At 30.9% G+C, this 22,584-nt stretch overlaps 2 protein-coding genes across 2 annotated transcripts; both read right to left on the minus strand.

Annotated features, from left to right (window-relative positions):
• Window positions 1-1,714: 1,714 nt before the first annotated feature.
• On the minus strand, window positions 1,715-2,962 carry LOC120090155 (gibberellin-regulated protein 4). Its single transcript, XM_039047674.1, has 4 exons — window positions 2,816-2,962; window positions 2,674-2,703; window positions 2,203-2,236; window positions 1,715-2,119 (listed from the first exon to the last, which is right to left on the minus strand). The coding sequence occupies exons 1-4, from the start codon at window positions 2,882-2,884 to the stop codon at window positions 1,938-1,940; spliced, it is 315 nt and encodes a 104-aa protein (XP_038903602.1). The 5' UTR covers window positions 2,885-2,962; the 3' UTR covers window positions 1,715-1,937.
• An 18,841-nt stretch (window positions 2,963-21,803) lies between these two features.
• LOC120090896 (uncharacterized mitochondrial protein AtMg00810-like) lies at window positions 21,804-22,325 on the minus strand. Its single transcript, XM_039048592.1, has one exon. It carries the CDS (start codon window positions 22,323-22,325, stop codon window positions 21,804-21,806), a length of 522 nt encoding a protein of 173 aa, XP_038904520.1.
• Window positions 22,326-22,584: the final 259 nt, after the last annotated feature.

Here is a 22,584-nt window from a genome sequence, read left to right on the forward strand (position 1 = left end):
GCTGATCTTGGCTAGGTTGTTGATTTGTTTTGTTGGGTATGTTGTTGTACTGGATATCTGAATTTTTCTTTTGAACTTTATTTTTTTTTAAAAGGATTGTCAAATTTGAATTGAATTTTTATGCCGTCACTTGTAAATGGATATCGTAGGTTATGGTGTTGGCTTTGCTCTGTGCTAAACAAAATATATCTTAGCCAAAGGAGGATTTTGTTAGAAATATGATATCGGCTAAATATATTTGTTTAAGTTCTCTAGCTTTATTTTCTTGAGCTCTCTGGAGTTATCTCTTCTCTTGTCCCAGATGGATCTTGTCTTGGAAATTGTCTTTTTAGGCTGATTCTGCAGAATATTTATTTTCTTATTTATCATATTCTATAGAATATTTCTTATGGAATACTTTTCTTTCTGATGGGCTGACGATTTTTTATGGGATTATTTCCTTTGTTTCCATTGTGCTATTTGTGTTCAAGAAGATCGTTTGGTAAAGTTGTTGCACATTCATTATTTGAGCCTATTGTGTGTGATTTTTATTCTGTAAGAGTGTTTTCTCTTTGCGTGAAGATGAAGTTTTCTGTGTTTCAATTGTTGCGGTGTGTTCTTTGTTGATTCTTATCACTGTTCACGAAGATTATTTGGTCTTAGAGGAAGTCTAAGACTTTGTTCATCGAGAAGGTTTTCTCAAGCCTTAGGGAGAGCCTAAGTTGCTTTGCACTGGGAAGGGAGTTCTCATTACTTAGGAGGATCTTAAGTTTTCTTGTGAAGGAGTTTACAAGTAGAAGAAAAGATATCATTGTGTTAGAGGAGTCTCATTCACTTAGTGGAAGCCAAATTGTTTCATCACTAATGTTCATATACTTAGGGGGAACCTAAGTTCAAGAGAGGGATTCTCACATCTAAGGAGAACCTAGGTGTTCGATAGAGTCAGGCTGAACGAGTGTCACTATAATATTGTTACTTTACAGATAAGTACAACGTTGTAATTGCTTAATTTTCTAACATTAGTGGATTATCTTTCCTGGGCATATTGCCCCCTAAATGTAGGTGAGTTATCATCGAACTGAGTTAACAATCTTGGTATTTTTTGTTTTATTCTACTTTACGTTACCTTTACTATTGTCTATGAATGTGTCAGAACGTTGTGTGAGACATATATTGAGTGCTTACAATCATCTTCCAAAATTTCATCTAGAAATAATTGTCAATAGAATTTGTCCCATTTTTAAAAACCTAACTATTTTACCTTTAATTTATATCATTATTAGTCGTACTAGGCTATCAACCCTTTGACTTTTGCTCTCGCGGCTCATTTCCAATCTCACATCTATTGTCATTTGCTTTTTTTTTTTTTTTGTTTAACGCAAAAAGTGAGAGTAAAAGAGAAATAAATCAAGATCCATTCCGAGTAATTTATTAAAAAAAAATGAAAAGAAAAAAACGAAACCATTTTTCTTCCTCTCTATTTTTTTAAGATATAAATCAATTATAATTTAGTAAGAATAATGGAAAAAAAAAAAAAAAAAAGAGGTGAATATGGTTGCCAGTGGCATCCAATCCATCCATGTGAGGCAGAGGACAGAGTATTGACTAATTATGATAGTGTCACATGGAAACAGTGAAAGATAAGAGATTAAAGATTAAAGAATTAGAATTCTGTCTTTAATCATTATTGCAGGTTCTCAAAGCCAATAAAACACCACATAATTGACACCACATCTAAATTAGAAACAAGATGTTTCATTAATTGCTCATATATTATAAACTTATAATAAGTAACCCAAAATACACTATATCACTTAGGAAAACAAATTTCTTCTCTCTTCTTTCTTTTTCTTCCCATCTCCAACATAGAAAATCATAACAAAAACATAACAAAAGGGATGGAGTTAGCAGCAAAATGCAAAAAGTAATAAAAGGAGAAATGAATTGGGTTTTTTTTTTTAAGGGCATTTGGGTCCTCCTTCCTTTGTCTTCCAGTTGTTGTAGCAAGGGCAAACGGCTTTGTTTCCATAGTAGCCAGGCGGCACACACAAGCACTTCCTGCAGCACTTTTGGCAGAAGAACATGCATGGTTTGTGGTACTGTGTTCTTCCACATCGAGTAGCACATCGATTTGGGCATTCTGTCAAATTTTTTCAAACCCATTTTAGACAAATCCAAGCTAATCCAACCCAAACCACCATTGGAAATTAGGAGAGTACTTACGGAAGGATTTGACGCTCCCTGGTCCGTAAGGGTTCTGGAAAAAAAAAAAAAAAAGGCCAAGAACAATGTACATCAAAATGTGAGTACAATTACAAGGTGTTTGACAAAAAAATTGTTGATTTTAGAATTCTAATGCCTGATCTACATTAGCAGGGGAGTAGAAGGAGAGGTTTGTGTTTTCCAGTTTAGCCCATTTTCAAAGCTAAGATCAATGCAAGTTAAAATATGAGTACAACTATTACGAGGTGTTCGACAAAATGCCGCAATGGCAAATAAGCGATTTAAGAGCTTGAAAGCGTGATCTACAACAAATGAGTAAATTAAGAGTACGAAAGCCCATTTCAAACCAAAGAAGAGAGCAAATCTTAAGTGTTCGACGAAATGCCGCAACGGTAAAAGAATGGAAGATTACAGAGTTGGAAACCCGGATTTCGGGTGAAAGGGAAGTTAGTACTATGAAAGGAGTTTTACCCTGTTTCGACCACCGCTGCCGGCCATGACCTGCAGAAACGAATCGAACAAGAAAGAGAAAAAAACAGAGTTAGTTCTGTGAAGAACAAAGACAGAGGGAACAAGGAAAAGAGAAGTAAGGCAGCGGAGCAGAAGGTCTCACAGTGGTCTGAAGCATGGAAAGGGCAATGAGGGCCAAGAGCAAGAGAGCAGCAAACTTAGGCATCGCCATTGGAAGGGTAAAGAAGGAAGAAGGTTGAAATGGGAATGGGGGGATTTGAGTTTGGGAGCTCCGGTGCGTTGGGTATAAATAGAAGGGGTGGAGAGGGGAAAGAAGGAAGAAGGAGAAGAAGAAGGTGAGAAATATTCGAGTGTTGTCGCTCATATGGTTTCCGGTTTCAATGGTTTGGATTTGGGCTGACACATGGCACATGCGTAGGCCCCGTCATTTGCGCTGTTTTGGCAATATCAGTCTGATGGTCTGATACACTGATACTATAGCGGTTAATGCCCGAGGCAAAATGTTTTTCCTTTTTGAGAAATTAGAAAACATAAATTGTAATGAATTTTCACAATTTATCTTATCCCTTTCACGTCCGAAAGAAAAAAACAAAAGTGGATCAAGCCCATTTTAATTTCATTCCTCTAGTTTCAAAATTGGTTAACTTATAAAATTTAATGTAGAAATTTAATCCATAATGTACTTGAGTTTGTATTGATTTTAGCGTGAGTGTGTTGAATCTCTAATATTATCTTCTAATTCTCTTTCACTTTCATACATACTTGACTTGATGGCTGGAATGAATTTGATTTGTCGTTCTTATATGTTGCATTGACTTTGGGTTTATTGATTTCAAATGTTAGATAAACCTTGGATTTGTTGATCTTGTACACAAAATTAGCCTTATGCTTGTTGATCTCGTACACTTGATCAAATTCTTGAGTTTGTTGATATTATATATTAGATTGTTGGCTTGTTGATCAAAATTTTGTGTTTTTTTTTTTTTTTTTTTTGTGCTTGAAATGGCTATTTGGGAGGCTAGAATGTATTCAGGATTATTGAAAATCAGATGAGTGTTGGAATGCGTGAGAAAATGACGATGAAACGTAAAATAGGATCATAAAACGTGAAAATTGTGGGAAAGATAGTTGGGTTGAAAATTGTTGAAACGAAATGAGTTGGGTATTAAAAATTAGGCCCAAAATACTCATTCCAAACATGAGTTTTTTTATTACATTACAATCCAAACTCATTCCATTAAAGCCTCCAAACACCTAAACGTCTTCAAGAATTTAACTCTGTAAGGATTGTTTAGTTTTTAAGAGCTTATAAAGTCTTATAATAGTTGGAGAATTATCTTCAAAGCTTTTTGGTAGTTTTTTAGTGATGAATTCACACAATAAAAGAGAGCTCATTTATTTATAGAGTTTCCATGAGACAATGCAGGCTTAGGCTTAGATATCCTTAGGCCTAATTAATTTGATTTTTTAGCTTGGTTAGTGTTTTGAGTTGAAAGAGCCTATTTCTTTTAGCTCAATTGAATTGAGGCCCCCAATATTATGAACCAATTGGACCAAGCCAATTTATCTAATCCAATGATCATAACGAATGCACGTGACATCACCAGAGTCCGCCAATTTTCTGTCTTCAATTTCAATTCCAAACAGATGTCAACTTGTAATTTGTCCCAAATTTAATAACTTGTAGTTTCATCAGTTGATTTGAAAATTGATGTGACAATTCGAAATTGATCAAAATTTCTCATTCAGCATTGGGATAGGTCATAAATATGTCCTAAACTTTAAATACTCATTTAAATCGCACATATTGTTCCATGAGAATTAAAGAGTCATTTATTTAGTGGAAATCCAAGATTTTCATGAGATGGTTACCTAGATTATTACCTAATTTATTTTATAATAATGTGAAATATCTAGTCTATCTTGAAATGTCCAGACATCTAACGATGCCTGTAGGGGAGACATTTATCAAACTTTAGATGCTTTTTTGCAGCATGGAATTTCAAGATGCCAATTTACCAGCATCATATCAAATGGCATATTTGTTCTTTACCCTTTTCTTTTAGATTTTTAAAATATTAAAATTGTATTAATAATTGTTCAATATTGTTAACTAGTAAAAATTATATTTCTAATATAATATGTATAGATTCCATGGCATTTGTTAAAAAAAATCTAATCGATTGATTGAATGTACGAGAACAAATTGACTGATCATAAAATAGAATGTGTATTATTTAGTATATCGTTATATTAATTATCAAACAAATATTTTTATATTAATTAATAATTTATTTAAAATAAATGTAAATAATAACTTTTTATATTAATTAATAATTTATTTAAAGTAAATCTCAATAAAAACATGTTGACATGTTAATAATTAAAATAATTTAATTATATCAAATAATTAAGATAACATAAAGTATTAATTATAAATTTATTAGTTAAATAGATAGTTTTTTGTTTAAAGAAAAAGCCTTTTTAACTTAACGATAGAGATTCATGTTAATTACATCGATCAGCGTTCAAATTATTTTAAATTTAAAATTTAAAATATCTAGATCAAGTTAGTTATTAACTATATTTAATGTACCATAAATAATAGTTAATTTAAATTTCCTAAAAGACCGCTGAACATTAAATTAGCATTGATTATAAAATCTAACATTAAATTTGCGTATATGACATTGACAATCCATTAATTGTGAAATTGAAACAACAAAACAATGAAGTAACATAGAAATCGAAGTCCATAAAATGTTAGATGACTTGTAAGACAATACATTACTTAAAAAACATTGACCTAATTATTTAAAACGCCAAGTCACACGACTCAAGTTCGAGAAAAACAATAAGTTTATTATAGAGAAAACAAAGTTATAAAAGCTACTACATTGTCATATGTGTGATTAAGTCCTAATATATATATAGTGTACTTTTAGTTCGACAACATATATGAGATGAGAGAATTCAATCTTTGACTACATGAAAGGTATAACTATTGGTTATTTGTTGAATTTTTATAATATAAATTATTGTATTTTATTTGGCGAATGAGTGTGTGTTGCATGCATATGTGATTCAACCATAAATAAGGGATGACTCCTAAAGTGAGTTTATTTTAGTGATAATCGACATATATTGCCTCCCTCGAGACTGGAGTTTCACATCCTCCTACCTTCCTATGTTGTCTTTTAAAAATATATAAATAACTAATATACATGTATTCTTTAAAATTATCTTATTTTAATTGAAATTAAGTTACTAATTGTAATATATATAAAATGGTTAAAAAGGGTTGAAAACCCTATTGATCCCAACCACATTTCTATCTGTAACGATTTAGTATTCATAATTTTAAATTGATAACAATTTAGTTTCAAGACTTTAGTGTATAACAGTTTAGTTCTTGCGCATTAAAATTTATAATAATTTAAGAGGAAGGCAAATTAAAAAATAAAAGGAAAAAACGTTAAATTATAAGATTAGTCCCTACACTCACTACAAGAAAAAGTGTCTCTTGACACACAAAACAACCGTCGGAAGATCAGAAGTTGAAAGAGAGAGGTTATCTTCCGACGTCATAAAATGGGCTTCGGGAGTTTGTACCAGCTTCTAATGTCGTATTTGTCCCGTCGGGAGCTTATACCAACTTTTGACGAACTACATGTCCCATCAGAAGTTAGGGCTCTAACTCCCTATGCATCAATTAAGTCATCGGGAGTTAAATCCATGCCTCCCGATGGGACATGTAACCTGTTGAAAGATGGGTTTAAATTTTCCAAATTGTTTCAGATCTGAAAATCGACATAAATCTTAGAGTTTTGTTTGATCTCAGCGCGCCTCTCTCTATGTCTCCTTTCTTCAATCGTTCGTCTGTCTTCATCACCGATCCTTCTCTCTGTCTCCAACAGACTACGTCTCTCTTCATCGTTGATACGTGATGGTTGGAAAAGGAGAGAGAGGAAAAATATGTGTCTTATGCTATGCATTGATCTTCATGCGTCGATGGTCATGCGTTGGACTAGAAAATATACAATATGTGTTTAAGCATGTATGCGATGACCATGCACTCCTGTCACAAGTTTTCTCGCTTTCTCGTCAATTATAACGAGAACGCAAGTTTCTCGGGATGATCCGAGGTCAAACACAGTGATTTGTAACTCAATAATGTTTGTGAAGTGATGCGTTTGAGGCGATGAATAAAAGTAAAAAGATATAAGTTAAAGGATTATGCGCTACTCCTACTCCTAACTAAACAGATTGAGCAATGAAAGTTTAACTATGAGAATTGGAAGAGATGCAACAACTGTTAATGCATAATAAGGTTCATTATGTTAAGTTGCTCAAGTAATCCCAACTTGCGACATTAACGCATCACACACCTCTCGGTGGCCAACCGCATGCCTATATCTCTATAATGCATGGTTGCGTCAAGCATAAGATTGTACCTATCTCTAGGAACAAAGCTTACTTTGCTTTCGTGTGTTCCACTACTTACCTTCTCAGGCAATTAGTCGTGGCTAATCAGCTCAGACAAGCATTACGACGGCTTATAGACAAGCGTTGCTACCGCCTCACACCAAGCAAAGAAGATTAACTCACTATACTCCCGCAACGCACACCTCTCGGTGGGTTGCTACATGCGTCATATCTCTAGAGAACATGACTGAGTATGCTCACCTTTGATAACTAAGCGATGAATGTAAACGATGATAAAGAAGAAGGAGATGAAGAATATGGAGCTGAAGGAACTAAGAGATGCATTTATTACAAAATGTATTAGTGTCTTAAGCCAAAATGTAATACAATACAGAGATAAGAGGAGAAGTGGAAGGCTAGATGAAAACAATCTCTTGTTTTTCATCCGAAATGCATCAATGCTGCTACTGGTGCCATTGATGGATGGTGGAGAAGTCTCTCTCGAGCTCTATCTCCGGCATAACTCCGATCGTCACTTGGAAGGGGTTGTGGAGGTGAAGAATCCTCAAAGAGTGTCTGCTTATGCTCTGATCTGTGATCACAAGGATCTGCCTTAAGGAAGAAGCTCAGATACCTTGAATTTGAGCTCTAAGACTCTATTTATAGAGCTTAAACGCCGACAACATTGGTGGTCTCGCTCTGAATCACTACCACTTCTAACACGGTAGGTGAAATGTCAACATCATCTTATCCCTTTGATACTCCCAAGGTATGCATTCATGCTTGTTTCCCCTAAAGTATCAACGCATTCCACTCATTTTGAGATCGACCTTCTATCACGGTTATCACTCTGTAGCTGTGGCATTCCACGCGACGAACAGGTCTTCATGAAGATCAATGCATGCGATCAATTTTGTGATGTTCTAGGATCAACGCATGCGATCGATTCCTGCGATAGCTACAAAAATAGACATTTTGACGCAGAATAACGCATAATATAGGGTTAGTAGAGATTTTCAGTGCTAATCGACACAAGCTCACTTTTCACATGAATTCTTAGTATTATCAACGCATATTCTGCTTGTTAGCCCTCATAATTCTAAGTAAAAAGCTATAATAGCTTGTATTTCTACAAGCTATCAATACGTCTCTCCGTCTCTTGCTAACTACGTCTATCTTTATCATCGGTTGTACGACGTCGCATCCTTGTATGTCTTCCTCTTCGTCTGTTTTTGTCTTCACATATGTCGGTCGACTTCGCTGATGCCTTTAGCTTCGATTTCGTCTGTCCTTCTCTTGGATCATTCGACTTATGACATCATCTTCGCGTTAACATTATGCGGTACCCTTTTGGTTTTTTCGCCCAAAATTTCTTTAACCCTTTTCTGATTTGATCATTTGTTCAATGTATAAGGATGTTTTAATGTATGAAGTTTATGCCTTCTATATGTTGTGTTTGCTATTGTTTATGTTTTTATGTTGACTATTGTTTTCAACAATTGATATTTGAAGTTTTTATTTGTTTAGTTTTGATCATTTCTGTGGGGCAGGGATGATTGTTACTTCGTGTTTGTGTTTGTTTGATGTGTCCATTTTTATCACGTCTCATTGCCTTCTAGTTTGAACCTTCTTTTAACAGAATGTTTGGTCCCAGCTTGTTGTAGTGAAACCGAATTTATCTTGTGATTTTTGGAAACCATGTTTCTTTTCTTTCATATGGAGTTATTGTCAGGTAGCTGGTTTTTTTAAACTTGAATTTCATTGATAAAAATTTTATGTACAGAGGATTCTAAGGATTGAAAAATATATATATATGTATTGAGGATTCCAATGATTTATTATTATTTTATTAAGTTCTTTTTTTGGTAATTGTTATGTTTATGAAGTTTGAATGTTGTGTGGGGTGAGTAGAAATTTTTTCGTACATTTAATCTTAATACAATAATGTGCTATAACGTCTCAAATCAATTGAAATGTAGGTAAATTTGATGCTTTGGAGATGCATTTTGGGGTCACAAGCTCACAACATATGTAATCAAACTTTCTCCTATATGTTCCTCAAGACATATTTTTGTGGACCACTATATCATATATGTAAACATTATTCTCTAGCGTACTTATCTTTTTTTTATATAACAAAAAATTTATGTGAATTTATTCATATATATAAACATTGTTTGCTTTGAAATTATGTGAAAACTTTTTTGAAATTATGTGAAATTTTTTTACTTACTTAATTATTATGTTTTAAATTTTAGGTCATTGAGATCAAAATTTAGAAATAAAAAATAAAAAGCAATAATGGAAATGAAAAAAAAAATTAGTTTTTGAATCAAACTCCCGATGGTACAATACACCGTCAAGAGAAACATTCACTCCCGATGATTTTTTTTACGCCTTCGGGAGTTCCTATCTCCCAAAGGCGTATATTAAGCGTTGGGAGATTAACTCCCAACGATGATTCCCTGACTATTCTCCTGACGATGCTAACGATCTCAGGATGGGTTTTTAGCTATTTCCCGATGATTTTAGATGTCGGAAAACTATTGATTTGTTGTAGTAACTTTGAGGTCTATTTTTATTTAATCCTTAAATTTTCAAAAGTGTCTAATAGATTCTAAAATTTAAAACTTTTAGTAGGTGATCACTAAGAGCCTGTTTGATAACTATTTGACTGTTGATTTATTTAAATAAAACTTAGACATAGTATTTTTACCTATTTATTTGTTTTGTTTTGTTGAATACTTTTTAAAAGTGTTTTCAAAATTTAAGTCAAGTATTCAAGACTTAAAAGTATAATTTTTTTTTTTTAAAAAAACCATTTTTGTATTGAAATATAGTTAATAGTTGAAATGATCATTAGAAAAGATAATGACAATGGTTAAGAAATTTTTGAGAAAATAAGCCCAATTTTTAAAAATTAAATGATTATCTAATAAGGCCTAAACCTTCAAAGGCTAGTTGCACAAATAACAATAAGACCCAAAATAATAAAAGATGTAGCACAAAGATAAACATATTAGAGACATAGCATAAATTAGGGTCATATATGGTAAAAGACTAAAAAGTCCATGGGTAGCCCACCATTTCATGCGCTTCTTCTTTCTAGTTTTCTTAAATTGAACATATCAGTTGCTATCACTTATAACTATTATTAGCGGTAGCTTTCAATTTGGGAAATATTAATACAACTTCGTGTTGGGGTTGATGCCCTAAAGTCTCGTGTCCTGTAGTTTGTAAACAATTTGTACGAACGCTTGTGTTGTATAATATATGATATTTTACTTCAGTTCTTGGTTTTGCTCAGTTAATTGTTTTATTTGCTTTACCACAAACCAATAAACCTAAAATCCCTAGTTATATATATGTAACTTAAGCATGTATGTGGTGACATACAAGTGGATCATGTCTTGAGTGATAACCAAAATGGTTTGTAGTATATGGATATAGGAGGGAAACCTTATCTTGGTAACACTACAGATGCGACCCGCTCTGTGGAATGGTCACAAATGTTGTGACTTGTCACAGATGGTCTAATCTTGATCATTCGTGTAGGGGATGTGCGAGCGGGGGTGTCCTATACAAAGAGTTTGTATAAGACCTGATCACGAAGTGTTAACGTCTCGTTATATAACACCGTTCATGACAAAGACTTCTTTTCACTAGGATGACCATAGGTAACATGACCTCAATCCTGAGTGAGTTGGGAACTCCTGCCATTGAGGGCGGTCCTTTGATTTGTATGGGTGCGAGTGGCCAGGTCGCCAACTCTAACCTACCATTTTGGAGATTCATCTGATTTGGGAGCTGGGAACTCAGCTACACAAGATGGAATTCACTCCTTCCCCAAAGCAGGGGCAAGTAGATATATAACTCCTTTAAGGGCTGATTCCAGGGTTTGAACGATGTGGTGCCACTTACCTTCTTTTGGCCCGAAAGGTGTTCACACATAGTTGGACTATGTTGTATTGTTCATTAGAGGAATCAGTGGTACTTAAGGAGTGGGATGTAACTACTGGGGAAAAGAGGTAAATTGGCCCAGTTGTACTTACAAGCATCTATGAAGGATCGTCGTACTCATGATTGGTTATATCCGATGGACACAAAAATATATCTATGGTAAGAAGAGTTCAGCTATTAGTTTTTAGTGGAATGCCGATAGTTAACAGATGGTGGATCTCGTGGCTAAAGAGTTTAGTCAGCTATTCACATACCGTTGGAGCTTCGAACCACATGTCCATAAGGTCCACTAGGTGGCTTGGATAAAGTCGAGAATCAGTTTTTGGGTCAGTTTGAAATGTTCAAATTGACAAGAGAAAGTTCGATTATATATGATATAATTGAACTGGTTAATTATATATGATATAATTGACTAAATGTATGAGATACATTATTTTGGAGGAAATTAGATATAAATATGATTTATATAAAGTGGAGGAAAAATTACTATAGTAGATATATAATATCAAACTTTAGGTTAAGAATATAATATGATTATATTCAATTATTAATTAATTGATTGGTTATGTGATAATTGGTCGGATATTTCTCCCAAATCGTGCATTAGTGGGAAGATCAAATTTAGTTATTGTAACTGAAGAATAAAATGAATATTGGTTTCACTTTGCAAGGAGTTCGAAAAAATCGCTCAAAGTGTGAAAACGTCATGATCGCTTAACTGAGAGCCTATACGATAGCGTCTTATCGCTTAAATGATCGCACACCCCACATACTAAACGATCGTACACATTCTCTAAACGATTGCTCAGCTTCGCGCCAAGTTTTCTAAACGATCGCTTACTCTTTACTAAACGATCACTTAGTAAAACCTACACGATCATGTACCTTTCTCTAAGTGACAAGCACCCGTTATACAATAACTCTCTCCCACTTGCTTGTCGTTCTATACGATCGTCCCTTTCCTCCGTCCTCTACCAATTCCATCAAAATCCACTCTTTAGATTCTCACTTCGAGAATACCAAGGGCTTTAAGTGGTGGTGTCGTCCCCAGTCACGTTTGTTCGTGCGCTGCTGTTCGTGTAGATGATCGTGCTGTTGGTAGTCGACTGATTGCTGGGCGATAAGGACAGTAGAGAAGTCGCTTCCACTGGATTGAGTTCCAAGTGAAGACAATCTTCAACTGGTACGTTTACTCAATCTATTGTTATTTAATTAGTGAAAGCATGCCTATAGTTAGTGTTAAATTGCATACCTATTTGTTAGAATATATGTGTGGCAATTCAGTCACAATGAAATAAAAAAGATATGAACGCGCTCATGGATACTCTTGTGTAAGAGTTCATTTACTTTGAAATTTGAACACTTGAAAGTTGAAATATTAGCTTTCAAATTTGCTATCAGTTATCAGCCATCATTGATACACTTTCATCAATAGGAATCAACTTTGAATAGTGATATTTAAGTCTATCAGTGACTATCAATGATAAACTTTTATAAGTAGTTAACAACTTTGAAAAGAAACTATCAATTTTCAGATATTTACATTTAAAGTTATATGTGATAGAAGTCTATTGATGAGAGGCCTATAAATGACTATCACTGACATCTACCTAAGTCTTATCATCGATGTCACTAATATCATTGATAAATATTATATAATAATAAAAGAATTCTATCGGTGGTAAAAGTTTATAAAAGCATATCAGTGATATAAGTTCGTTGTTGACAGACTTCTATTAGTAATAGAAGCATTTCACTTTTAACTTATCGATGAAATGGTTTTATCACTGACAGACTTCAATGTACACCTAAGTTAATATCACTGATACATGAATATTACTAATATCTACCTAAGCTATATCACTGGTATCATTGATAATTGCTATTACCGATACAAGGATATCACTAATATCTACCTAGCCATATCACCAATATCATTCATTTAATTGATATATACCTAAGTCATATCATCGATATCACTAATATATCATAGATATTGATATCTACCTAAGTTATATCATTAATATATGTATATCACCTAAGTCCTATCATCGATATCACTCATATTGTGGTTATTGATGATAGCTTCTATCGCTAATAATATGCTATTAGAGATAACTTCTATAATTCCTTTTTTACCATCATATAATATGCTATCACTGGTCCATGCTATTAATGATAACTTCTAGGCATCCCATAGTTCGAGATTCAACTTTATTGATTAAATTCACTAAATTGACTATCAATGATAGACTTTTGTAAGTGGTGTTTAACTTTGAAAGAAAATCATAAAAGATTAAGCTATCAATGATAGAAAATATTAATGGTTATTACTGATAGACTTTCATTAACGACTATCAATTTTGAAAGATAAACACTAAAGCTATTAATGACTATTAATGAGAAACTTTTATCATGACTATCAATGATAGATTTTTATAATTGATATATCAATTAAATTTATTAGTGAGTATATGTTTGCTTGATTCGTGAACTTGGGGCACTTGTCGGATATTTAGAATCTGTTCATAGATATTTTTAGATCCGAAAATTTTCAAATTTGCTTGACTCGTTTTTGTTTCATTTTTTTTTCTTTAGCAATACATAGTATGAATATTAGAACTTTTGATCTTGATATAAGAGTAAATATCAATTACGTTAGAAATGGAAAAAAAAAAAAAAGAAAAAAAAAGAAGAAAAAATCAAATTAATAAAATTTAAAAGGTTTAATTGACTTAGTTACTGTATTGAATTCTTCTTTACTATCTAATAATATATCTCATAATATTATTCTCCAATTATTTGTATAAATTAGGCATGAGTGCATATTGGTTTATAACTGAACTCACAATCGATTTTCACTTCAGCCTCCTTTATTCCATTGATAGCTTTTGTTTTGGAAGCCCTAGAATGCGAGAAAAGCAAGTTCGGAAAGATGGCTGTATTTGCAATTATTTTAAAGGGTTGCTATATTTTTAATTAATTATCTTAATATGCTACCTATTGCAATTATCCAACTATCAATTACGTATTCATTAAGCGCTTTAAAAGTTCAAATTCTTTTAAAGAATTAATCTGTTAGATTTAATTTTAATTTTTGTGTAATAAAATGCTAAAAATTTAAATGTGATACTTAATAGATTTATAAATTTTAAGAATATCGTAAATAGGTCAATGATTTAATAGATACAAAATTAAAAAGTGAAATTTTTTTTTTTAACTAATATAATTTGACTCACATAATATTTAAACTTTCAAATTTAAAATTAGAGATTGGTTCGTTAATTAAAAAAAAAATAGAAATCAAATAATATCATAGACTATATGGAAAATTTGTAATTTAACGGGAAAAAAAAAAAGAGTTGGGAAGGAATGGGAAATTTTGGGGGTAGTTTTTGGAAAATTGGGAAAGAAGAGGGAGTGACTGTGCATTGAAGAATGAGAACGGAAGGTTAGTTAGGTAGTTGGACCTGTGGGTCCCACTATAAAGTACACGACAGTCAAACTTTCCGCAATTTTCGCTTCAATCTCTCTTTTCACTTTCTTTTCTTCTTTTTTTCCCTTCTCGAGGCGCTCCTATTTATTTCTCCAAGGGAGGGAATTCGTAATGTCTTTTTTCAAAAAAAAAAAAAAAAAGAAAAACAATATAATGAAAATCATAACAAAATAAATAAATAAATAAATTTATAATTATAAAAAAGAAATTTTCACGTATTGTCAAACTGTTTATAGAAATAATAAAAAAAATATTGGTAGGTATTGATAGATTTTTATTAGTAGTTTTTTTCACTATAAACTTCAATCAACCTCTATTAAATGAGATTAAAATTTTACTGTTTTATATAAATAGCTTACTTTATTTTTCTATTTTTAAAAATCTCCCTAAAAGGATATATAAATTTACACTTCAAATTTTGAAAGTTTTGTCAATTTAGAAATTGAACTAGTTTTTGTATCAATTTAAAACTCTAAAGTTTCAATAATTTTATCAAATTTTTATTTGGGGTTGCTATAGCTTTTAAAATAATTGTTGTCAGCTTTTCTTTTTTAAAAAATCAACTGCAAAAAGAAGTAAAATAATATTTCGTAAATTTTATTTTTAAATTAGAAAAACTAGTTACAATTAATACTAAATTGAAATTTTAATTATATGAATAAACGCAAACTTATTATTTTTAATTTTTTTCTTATTAATAATTAATTTATAATTTATTATAATATATATATATATATTAAAAATTTTATATAATTTAAATTTAAACTAATTTTGTTTGTAAATTATTTGATTACAGTTTAAGAAAAATAATTGTTCTAATAAATGAATAATTAAAATTTAAAAATATATAGGTAAATAATATATTAATATGGAAGAATATTATTATAGTCAATTTATTTAATTGATTAATAAATTAACATATTTTTAGAAAAGTTGAATCTAAAACTACTGCTATCCACTTTCACATGTTAGTTATAATTTAAAAAGTGAATGTCTTAGATTATTTAATAATTTGATTTATCAAACAATAATAACAGTTAAAATTTTCCCAAATTCACTTAGTACGATTTCAAACCCAATCCTAAATGGAGCATAAACCTCTAAACTTTAAATAAGCAAATCAATTTAGACCGTGAGTTAAGGGTTTTTAAAAAAAAAGATTTGTGCATATATAATTTTAATATTAATTTCATTAATCTGACTTTTGAAGATGTTTGCACACGTGTAAGAATTGAATGCATTGTTGATTTTAAAATGTGATTTTAATGAATGGTTCGAATTGATTCACTTATAACAACTTAAAAGTATAATTTGAAACAATTATATATTTCACACTATATTTTTCGAACTAAGTCTAAAATAGGGTATTAATTGATACACATATAAAAATTAAGAGTTTGTAATTATATCCATTATTAGTTCCAAGTTAAATTGAATACAAGTTCAAGTTTAAAATGCAAATTAATTTTTTCCTAAATGTCATTATTGCTTTTTATTAAGAAAATTTATTTTAGTACTTGTTGCGATAAACTTTCAAAATATCTCTATTTGCCTATAAACAATAAAAACTAGTCAATCTTAGTCTATAAATTTTCAAACTACTACTTTAATCAATTTATGTGACTCTAATATATTCATAAGCACATACATTTGATCATGTTTTTTTTATTCCTGTTAAATAATTAAAAGCAAAAATCATAACTTAGCCAACTATTTTTTTTTTACTTTTAAATTCAAAGTCTAAAATATTATAATTTCAAAATTTGAATAATGAAAATGAGACTCAAATTACCAATAAATAAAGTAAAGTACACAACTCATCAAGAGAAAAGGTAACAAACAACTAGCTAATATTATAATTAGATCGAATTAACTTGGGATACTTAACATTAAAAGTAGATGGAAAGAAATTGATGATATAGCCAAAATGAGTATAGTTCCATTGACATAGTATTTGTATCATCAACCTTAAAATTAGAGGTTCAATTTTCTCACTCCACATATTTAATTCAATACATTTGTAAAAAAAAAAAAAAAATGAGGATATAAAAGCAAGAATAATAAATAAAACGTCAATTTTTTTTTTAACATATGGAGTATATATATCCAATCATCTACTTGATAAGTGGAAAAAGAAAACAATTTATAAGGCTATGTTATTATTATTAAAATGTAAATGTGGTCTAAATTGTATTTATCTTTGCGTAGTCCAGACAATTATTCAATAAAATTTTATCATGTGATAATTTTTTTTTTTAAAAAAGAAATTGTTTATATATATTTATTTTGTTAAAAAAAGGAGATGCATGAGATTTAGTTGCAGTCGAGGTCGCACCTATCAACTCATATCCTCGAACAAATATAAATCTTTCAATTAAATTTCAATTGAAAGGCTCTCCATGGTATTCCAGTTCTCTTATCTCACAGATATACAAATCTATGGAGTTATATCCATATTTATTTTTTAACCATATTTTCTAAAGCAATTCTGTTTACAAATCCTACCATTTCATATAAGAAATGTAATTTCATTCAAACTAATTTGTAAAAGTTACAAATCATCAATCATGCACTATTGCAAATGCTAGGTTTTCCCTAGTTTCCTAAGGCCATGTGCAAATGTTTCTAGCACTTATGACACCAACTTGGCATAAATAAATAAATAAATAAATATATATATATATATATATATATACATGAGAGTAGAATTAGTACCATCATATTCATTCATTATACTTACATTTTTTTATATCTATTTATTATATCTTATATTTTTAATATTAAAAAATGCTTTTACCATTTCTATAGAAATAATAATTTAATGTTTGAATTTTATTTGTAATTTTTGTAATTTTAATTTTATACAATTTAACTCCAAATTTTAGTCGATAACAATTTAGTCCACGTTTTTATAAGATTTTAATCCAAATTTTTATAAGATTTTTAATAATGTAATCTCTTCCATGAAAAAATCTCATCAAATTTAAGTGTCAATTTTATTATGTATGACCTATATTTGTAGTTTATAAATATATTTAGTTTCTAACTATTTTTATTGCTTTGCACGATATAATTTTTTTTTATTGAATCATAACAATATTTTTGTTGATACAAACTAAAAGGCTTATAGGCCAAAATTATTTTCTAACCTATTTTATACTTTAGTTACAACGTTTAATAAACACTAAATTTTGATTCTTAGTTATATTTTAAAATTCCCGTCAGTACTTTTGTTTTCTAATACTACCATATTACGAGCATACAACACTTTGTCGGTGTAAGTATTCGCAATAAAATCGATCGATCGATGTTCAAAAGATGAAAATCAAATGTTATGTGTCGTGTGTGGCAATCGACCGACCGATTTGTTAGTTTTTTAATAAATTAAGTTGTTTTTTTCTTTTCTATTTTTTTTTTACTCGATTGGTTAGTGTTGGAAATTTGTCGATTAACTCTATACTTTTTCTAAGACAGCTTGTGGTGGTCTGCTGTTGTCACAAATGAAGCTTTAACATCTTTATCAGATAATACTACTTTCTATAGATTTTTTTTCTTTCCTAGTCTGGAAATGATGTGTGAAATATTTTTCTTTTCTACTCTGAAAAATTTCAGCAAATGTATATTGCCTGATATTTTCCTTATTTATAACTCAACTTATTCTTACTAAATGGAAAATTTTCCAAAAATTCTTTCTTTAATTGGCCAGATTTTTAAAAGGAGAACAATGACTTTCATTTAGGGCTGCAACATTTGTTCATAGTGAGAGAATGTCTTTGTTCTTGGTGGCCAAATTGTACAACATGGTATTTTGATCTTTACTCACCATATTACGCTGTACAAATTCATTGCTTGAATAGTTCAAGAACTTGAAGATAACTTCTAGAAGCCTAAGATATTGCTGAAGAGAAGGTATTCTCGATCTTTGGGGAAACCTAAGAATTCATTCTCGAGAAGGATTTCTCCATCTTAGGGAGGACCTAAGATTCTTCAGTGAATAAAGTTCACTAAATTACAAGGAGGATAATCAAGAGAGAGAAGTCTCACATACTGTTGGAAGTTGAAGTATTCAACACTAATATTATCACTCTTAGGGGAGCCTAAGTGCAACCAGGAGAGAGTCTCACATCTAGGAGAGCTTAGGTGACTTGTGAGTTTGGCACTATATGAGTCACTATAGCAGTAGTTAAATTATAGATAAGTACTACGTTATAATTGTTTGACTCTTTAATATTAGTGGATTATCTTCCATGGACAAACTACCCCCAGACGTAGGTGGATTTTACCGAACTAGATTACCAATTTTCGTGTCTTTATTTGCCTTTTTGCTGTTAGTTTTGTTTATTGTTATAGTGTTTGTCTAAACTTTCTGTTTAATATCTGTGTTTTGAGTGATGAGTCATCTTATAATTTTTTCAATCAATTTGGTAGGTTTGAATATCAAATGACAAAAAATGTTTAGATGCTTTTTTTAATACGTTAAGTTTGGTCAATCGAATAGATTATGTTGATATTATTGACTATAGATAAATTTAGAGATCACATGTACTTATTTTTAGTTTCAGTAAAAAAACTATCATCCTAAGCAAATAAGTGGATTTACATGTGAGATTTTAAAATTTTATTTACATTTCCAACCAACAATTTTGTGTAGAAAACAAGAGTTTTAAGGCACATTCTTAAAAAGATTTGTGCTAAACTCATAAACTTTCAACCAAATTGGTTTCTTTTACTCGACACAATCCCTCCAACTCTCTCAATTATATTGGTTAACTAACTCAAATTCTAAGGTTCGATTTAATGACAATTTTTTTTTTTTAAAATTAAACCAATATCATATTTTTTTTTTACCATAATTTGCATCTTTCTTAAATACAATGATTGGATTTTTAGTCAAATTTTAAAAACAAAAACAATTTTTTAAAAGCTACTTTTTTAAGTTATCAAAATTTGGCTTGATTTTTTAAACTATTGGTGATTAGTATGGATAGAAATAATGTCCATAGACTTAATTTTCAAACAAAAAAATAAAAAACAAAATGATTACCAAACGAGAGCTAATAAACTAAACTTTCCAATCACTCAAACAAAAAGTTTTACCCATATAAAAGAAAAGAAAATTTATGGGCATAAATTTTAGTTCAATAGTATTTGAAAGATAAGAAACTCTACATCTCGACAGGTATAAAATTATGGAATGTTTTAGTTTATATTAAATATAAGCTGAATTCTTAAATATAAAATTAATAGTGATATTATAAAAAGAAATAGATAATTAATAGTTTTATTTTTATCGGGAAAAAAATTATTTCATCAATGAATGCTATATTTTTGTTTAGTTTTTTGCCAGGGTAAAAAGGCCAACATAAGCACATGAGAAAAGGCTGAAAAGCTATGTGTTTGACAGAAGTGCTTTCTTCCTTCTTAGAAGTAAATAGTGTGGGCCCTCAAGTTTCCTTTTCTTTACTTTTTTTAATCTCTCCTTTTCCTTTTTCTTCTTTCATCCCATACATTCACCGACATGCCACGTTTCACTCAATCACTATATGTATATAGTATAACACAAAATTTAAAATGTGGATTTAGATGATAATATTTAGGTGTTAGTTTTACGAAAATAATAAAATAGATATTTTTAGAAAAATTATAAAGATAAAAAATTTTAATTAAATTTTAAGAGGTAGATAACCATTATGTATATACATATATATATTACACAAATTAACATACCTATTATTTATATCATATTTACGCTAGTGATATTTTGTTGCTTACTTTTTTTATAAATATTTTATTGATTTTTCTGCTATATATTTGAAATATCGATTCACCCTTAATGTGGATGTCGAATCTGTGGATATATGAAAATATTGACATGTCGACGAAAATTTACTACTATGTATATATCCCATTTCTCTTTCTCCTACAGACTATGCAAGTATAACATACATCCATCTTATTACTATTGATGAGTGATGACAAAATTTGACTAAACAAAACTTACCTGACTTTCTTGTGTCTCCAACGATAAATTTGTAATTTGAAGAATTTGTGACCTAAAATGAAACAACTTGAAATGAGGGGATTTGGGATGATTCCATCTGCATGAGGTGGCCTTAGGATAAAGCAATGGAGATGAAGCACCTCGGAATGAGGCGACTAGGATGAGGTGACCAAAAAAAGAGAGAGTTGGACACTGGTGTGGTGTTTGCCACAAGCACTCTAATGCTTAAGTTAGTTAAAGTATGGAAGGTAACAAACTTTTTAAGAAATAAGATGAATTGTTTTATGTGAAGTCATAGTGTATTTATGTAGGGTAGGTCTCAAATTTTCTAAATTCTTTTCAGAATTATACGTAGGAAGGTAGAGTCAGCTCAGCTAGAGGGGGAAAGGATTGTAAAGGGAAGGCCCCTTAGTAGCTGAAGCTAGCCTCGACCTCGAAGGGTAGTTGGACCTTCATGGACTCTATGTTGGAATCTTGTTTGTACCTCTAATACTCGTCTCTTTGTCTCGGTTTTATGTTAAAAGTGCATGATGGACACTTACAAATAAATAACCAACAAACGATTATTCTGGAGGAAACAAAAACACTTTTAATTGAAAGATTCTTCAAACTTTGTTCACACTTTTGATTGAACTCTTTGTGTATTCTTCTTTACACACTTGGATATATCAAAATGTCAATGTCAATCCTATTTATAGGCTTGTCATGGATAAATTTAAATACATAACTCACACCCTAATTAAATATACATGGAATAATTAAAATCCTACAATTAATTCATGTAAAACTCTACTAAATTAACTCCTACATTAACATACTTAATTAACTCTCATCCTTTAATTTTTTCAAATCTCATAAATTAATTCATCTATAACTTATCTAATTAAAACATGTTTAATTTTCAACATTTCCCCTTAAACATATTTTCTAAAAACTCCAAGCAAAATTCTCAACTTGTTAAACACATCAACTTTGAGTGGCTTCGTGAAAATATCCACAATTTGATCTTCAATCTTCACATATTCAATTTAAACCTCCTTTCTTGCAATGCAATCTCTGATAAAATGAAATCATGTATCAATGTGCTTGCTATGATGATGGAAAACTAGATTCTTTGCTAGAGCAATTGTTGACTTATTATCTACATAAATCACCATTTCATCACCCTGCAAAATTCCAACTATCTTCAGCAAATTCCTTAACCAAATTACATGACGAATAAATGAGCCTGCAACAACATATTCTGCCTCACAAGTCACAAGTAGATAGTATCACAATAGGTTGCTTCTTAGAACTCCAAGTAAATGCAGTATTACCAACAAAGAACACATATCCACTTGCACTTTTTCGGTCATTAACATCTCCAGCCCAATCACTATCACAACAACCTTCAAGCTTGAATTCTTTAGATGGAGAATAAAATAATCCACAATCAAGTGTACCTTTAAGGTAACGAAGAATTCTCTTTGCCACTTTTAAATGAGTCATTGTAAAAGATCCCATAAATTGACTCATCAATCCAACGTTGAAAAGAATATACAGTCGTGTGCAAGCCAAATATCTCAAACTTCCAATTAAGCTTTTGAAATATGAAGGATCAACATCTCCTTCTTCATATTTGGACAGTTTTATCCCAACTTCAGTTGGAGTTGTAACAGGATTAGAATTGATTATCTTGAACTTCTTTATAATTTCTCTAGCATATCGTTCTTGAAAGATAAAAATACCTCCATCTAATTGCTTCACCTCAATGCCAAGATAATATGACATCAGCCCAAACTACAAGGAATCTGACTTCTCCCGACGTCACATTTTGTCGAAAAAGTGTGAAAAACGCATTGGGAGAGCCTCTCCCGACGAATAAAGGATCGTTGAGAGTTTGGTCAGGAGAAATCTGTCGGGAGAGGATCTCCCGATGCACTTTAAAATGGTGTCGGGAGTTAGTCGGGAAACTTCCGATGGCTCTCGATGCCCTATATGTGCGTCGGAAATTCTTCGACTAACTTCCGATGCCGTTTTAAATTGCGTT

This window comes from Benincasa hispida, chromosome 11 (assembly GCF_009727055.1).
Source record: "Benincasa hispida cultivar B227 chromosome 11, ASM972705v1, whole genome shotgun sequence".
Taxonomy (NCBI): domain Eukaryota; kingdom Viridiplantae; phylum Streptophyta; class Magnoliopsida; order Cucurbitales; family Cucurbitaceae; genus Benincasa; species Benincasa hispida.

Coding starts and splice junctions, on each gene's coding strand:
- LOC120090155 (XM_039047674.1), bottom strand. CDS start 2,884: ATGGCGATGCCTAAGTTTGCTGCTCTCTTGCTCTTGGCCCTCATTGCC. Junction 2,237..2,673: donor GCAGCGGTGGTCGAAACAGG/GTAAAACTCCTT, acceptor TTTTTTTTCCAG/AACCCTTACGGACCAGGGAG. Junction 2,120..2,202: donor AGGGAGCGTCAAATCCTTCC/GTAAGTACTCTC, acceptor AAAATTTGACAG/AATGCCCAAATCGATGTGCT.
- LOC120090896 (XM_039048592.1), bottom strand. CDS start 22,325: ATGTCATATTATCTTGGCATTGAGGTGAAGCAATTAGATGGAGGTATT.